This window comes from Lactuca virosa, chromosome 7 (genome assembly GCF_052849685.1).
Source record: "Lactuca virosa cultivar CGN04683 chromosome 7, Lactuca_virosa_CGN04683_v6, whole genome shotgun sequence".
Classification (NCBI taxonomy): Eukaryota; Viridiplantae; Streptophyta; class Magnoliopsida; order Asterales; family Asteraceae; genus Lactuca; species Lactuca virosa.
Genome location: NC_136432.1, coordinates 55142624 through 55146697, shown reverse-complemented (window position 1 = coordinate 55146697; position 4074 = coordinate 55142624). Strand labels below are relative to the sequence as shown.

The following is a 4074-nucleotide window of genomic DNA, read 5'->3' as shown; positions in this document are numbered from 1 at the left end:
AGAGAGAGAGAGAGAGAGAGAGAGAGAGAGAGAGAGAGAGAGAGAGAGAGAGAGAGAGAAAGAGATACTATGAGTGTGTGTGTGTATATATATATATATATATATATATATATATATATATAGAGAGAGAGAGAGAGAGAGAGAGAGAGAGAAAGAGAGAGAGAGAGAGAAAAGAAAGAAAAAGAATAGAGAGATAGAATGTGATTGCATATATATATATATATATATATATATATATATATATATATATATATATATATATATATATATATATATAGAGAGAGAGAGAAAGAGAGAGAGAGAGAGAGAATGAGTAGAGAATGGGTGTAAAAAAAAGTGCGATGAGTTAAGCAATGAGTAATCGTAAACTTTAGTTGGTAAATTAGTTTCGAGTAACTATCTGACGATTGGTATATTTATATGTCATAATTGGTATGTGTAACATTGTTAAAGATTATTGACTAAACTCTTTGTAGCTTTTTTTTTTATTGTTGTGTCTTTTGTAGGTAAATTTATTTAAGAATGATCAAAGAAAAGAGATAGTAATATCCGACGTTGATCATTGTATTTTATTTACTTTGAATTGATCCTTTTGATAACTACTTGACCTGTATTATTAATGTAAGTGTAAACTAATGTCTTTTTAAAAATAATAATTGAAATTTTTTTGTTGTAACTTATGTTAAAAAGTCGTGTTCCAACAAGATAAAAAGTTTCCAACTTCAATTGTATATCCGATTTTTTAAATTAGCATTAGTTTAGCCAGATACAACAGCAACACTAGAGAATAGAGAATACACTTTCTGGAATGAAACTTTGGATCATATTGGTGCAATCGAATTTCTGATGATTTGCCAAAACTATAAATAAAGATGACATGAATCATTTGCAAAATATAAAAACTCGTATAGAACAAATGGACTATCCAAATCATCATAGGCCAAACACAGAAAAAACAAGTTCAAACAAACTAGAAACATCAACGAGCTTTTAGTTCCATAACCATAATCCCCACATAAACCAAAACAAAACCGATAGAAAACCGATATAAATTGACTTTTTTATCCTTCATCTCTTTCACCGACAAAGCTGCTCCACCGCCGCCACAATCTGCGGCGGCTGAACCACCGTCCACTCCTCCAACGTCCCCGCATACGGCGTCGGCACATCTTGTGAAGATAAACACACAATCGGTGCATCCAAATAATCTTGAAAATTCTCATTAATAGCCGCAGTTAAACTCGCCCCAATTCCACCTGTTCTCATACATTCCTCCACAATAATCACCCGATGAGTCTTCTTAATCGAATTCCCAATCGTATGAAGATCAAAAGGCTTCAACGAACGAATATCAATAACTTCAGGGTCAAACCCTTTGTTGACCAAAGTCTTCGCCGCTTGCATCACATGATACCTCATCCTCGAATACGTCAAAATCGTCACATGTTCCCCTGGTCTCACCATTTCCGCTTCCTCAAGATTCAAAACATATTCCTCATCGGGAATCGTTTCCTTCAAATTATACAACAAAACATGTTCAAAAAGAATCACAGGATTATCACTACGAATCGCAGCTTTCATTAACCCTTTGGCATTATAAGGAGTCGAGCATGCCACCATTTGGATTCCGGGGATGGATTGGAAATACGATTCCAGTCTTTGGGAATGTTCGGCACCGAGCTGTCGACCGACTCCACCGGGCCCACGGATGACGACCGGAATCTTGAATTGCCCTCCGGAAGTGTAATGGAGCATTCCGCAGTTGTTGGAGATTTGGTTGAAGGCTAAGAGGAGGAATCCCATGTTCATTCCTTCAATGACGGGGCGTAATCCGGTCATGGCGGCTCCGATTCCCATTCCGGTGAAGGCGTTCTCGGCGATTGGAGTGTCAAGAACGCGTAAATCACCGTATTTTGGGGCGAGACCTTTTGAGACTTTGTAGGAGCCTCCGTAGTGGCCCACATCTTCTCCCATTATGCATACATGTGGGTCCCGCTCCATTTCTTCCTCGAGGCCTTCTCTTAGAGCTTCGAAGAGTAATAGTTCGTGCCTATAGAATCAAAATGATCATTGTTAGTTATAGGTTCGAGTATACTTTCATTTATTTGTGTATTATAGCATCCTACTTTTGAAAATCTACCTAATTATTGTAGTGAAAATTGTTTTATATTTTAGTGATATTGCTATAATTGGTAGGTTTTGTGAAGTAAAATGCTTAAATAGGAAGAAATGAAAGTATGATGCTATAATAAATAAATCAATGAACGTTTTGGTCTTTACAACACTTTATCAAGCATTCTATCTGTCTATCATGATACACAAGGAGAAATTTTGGTCTTTTATTTACCAAAAAAAAGAATCAAAATCAAAATTTGCAAAATTGGGAACATATAAATATGGTGTTTGAATATGCGTTTAAAGTGATTATTATGCAGATATTGTAAATATTTAGGATCAAAATAGTCAAATTTAGAGAAGCGTATAAGGAGACTAAGAACCCATCTAAAGTTCAAGATTCTCCATTCATGTTATAAACAAAGCACAAAACAGCCTTCAATTACATCAAATTTTACTTTTCCTAATTTTTTTTCATTGTAAAAAAAAGGGTATGTTAAAGAAATAAATCCCAAATTAGGCTTCCTTTCAAGGCATCAAAGATCAGGCAAAGATACATACGATTCACAAAAGGGCAAATTGCAGGAAATAGCAGCACACTTTTCTTGTATTTCTAGTTCAATCAAGAATTGTTGTCAAAAGTGAAAATCTTTTTTCCAAAATTGATGATTGTTGGTAATTTTGGCCATAGAAAAGCTGTAATCGTGAAGAAGTTGAATCTTTTTCACATAGGTATGATTTTTAAAGTTCATTAATTAAATTAGAAATGAAGTGAAAGTGCTAATTCCTCAAACTATATATATACATATATGAGATGAAATAAGCATACCCAGGTTTGGATGCAGTAGATGCTGCTGAAGTGTCAGGTTTTGTCTGCAATACATGAACGATTCAAGAGTTCAATACGAAGAACACACACACACACACACAAATGAATAGAGAGAGAAGAAGAAGAAGAAGAATTACTGCAACAGCATTTGTAACCAATTGATCAGCTCTACCCCCAATTTTGTTCAAACCAGTGTTCATCTTAGCAGCATCAGATCTAACCACAAGAAAACTCGCTTTCCTCTCTGAAATGTAAATAACAAGCTACACAAATCAGCAATTAACTAAACCACAACCAAAAGCAGCAGACACGATCAATGTAACTACAAATCAACCCAAAAAAATCATAGCATGGCATGATTGAATCGAAGTGAATGACGATACCTGAAAGGGATTTGCGAGAAGAAAGGTGAAGTTTCTTGGTGTCGAATGAGGCGTTGGACGAGAGAGATGTAACAGCTCCGACTGTTTGAAAAATCGAAGCCATTTTTGGTGAAATTGAAGAGGTGATGTGGGGTTATTACAGATCAAAAGATTGGGCAAATTTGAAACGAAAATGTAATGTTGCTTTATAGGGTTTGTAGAGATTTGTTTAAGGGGGAAGAGGGGCGGAGAAATTGAGGAAGGCTTCTCTGGTTCTTGTGTGTGTTGGTCGATTTGATTGAGAAAGAGTTGAGTGTCGCAAAGAGTTTGGACTTCGATCGTAACGCCTCTTCGCTTATTATGACTCAACTACAGCTTGTTAGGCACCTGGAACGTTAGGAAATGTCTAAAATACCCTCGCGCTTACAAAAGTCTAGAATGAGGGATGTTTGGACTTTGGATCTTTGGTAAACCTATTATTACAACTACTTAAATAGTTAATGTTGTTTAATACAAGTTTGATTATTGTGACTTAGGACTTAGGTGCCGTTTTTTTTTTTTTTTTTTTTTTTGCTAAAAAACTTTTTATTTATTTTTTTATTTTTGGAGCGAGAAGATATTTTATTTGCATATTGTTTTTTAGAAGATTACAGGTCGAAAAATATATGTATCTTCTTGCAAAAAAACATGGCACAAAGTCTTCTAAAACCGAACATTACATCCTATTTGAATGGCATTTGATCTATTAAATATTATTATATAATTTAA

General features: G+C 35.1%; 1 protein-coding gene across 1 annotated transcript; it reads right to left on the bottom strand.

Moving 5' to 3' along the window:
• Window positions 1–885: 885 nt before the first annotated feature.
• Window positions 886–3670, bottom strand: LOC145124685 (Transketolase family protein). Its single transcript, XM_079060114.1, has 4 exons — window positions 3328–3670; window positions 3082–3188; window positions 2945–2988; window positions 886–2050 (listed from the first exon to the last, which is right to left on the bottom strand). The coding sequence occupies exons 1-4, from the start codon at window positions 3428–3430 to the stop codon at window positions 1078–1080; spliced, it is 1227 nt and encodes a 408-aa protein (XP_078916240.1). The 5' UTR covers window positions 3431–3670; the 3' UTR covers window positions 886–1077.
• Between the last annotated feature and the right edge of the window lie 404 nt (window positions 3671–4074).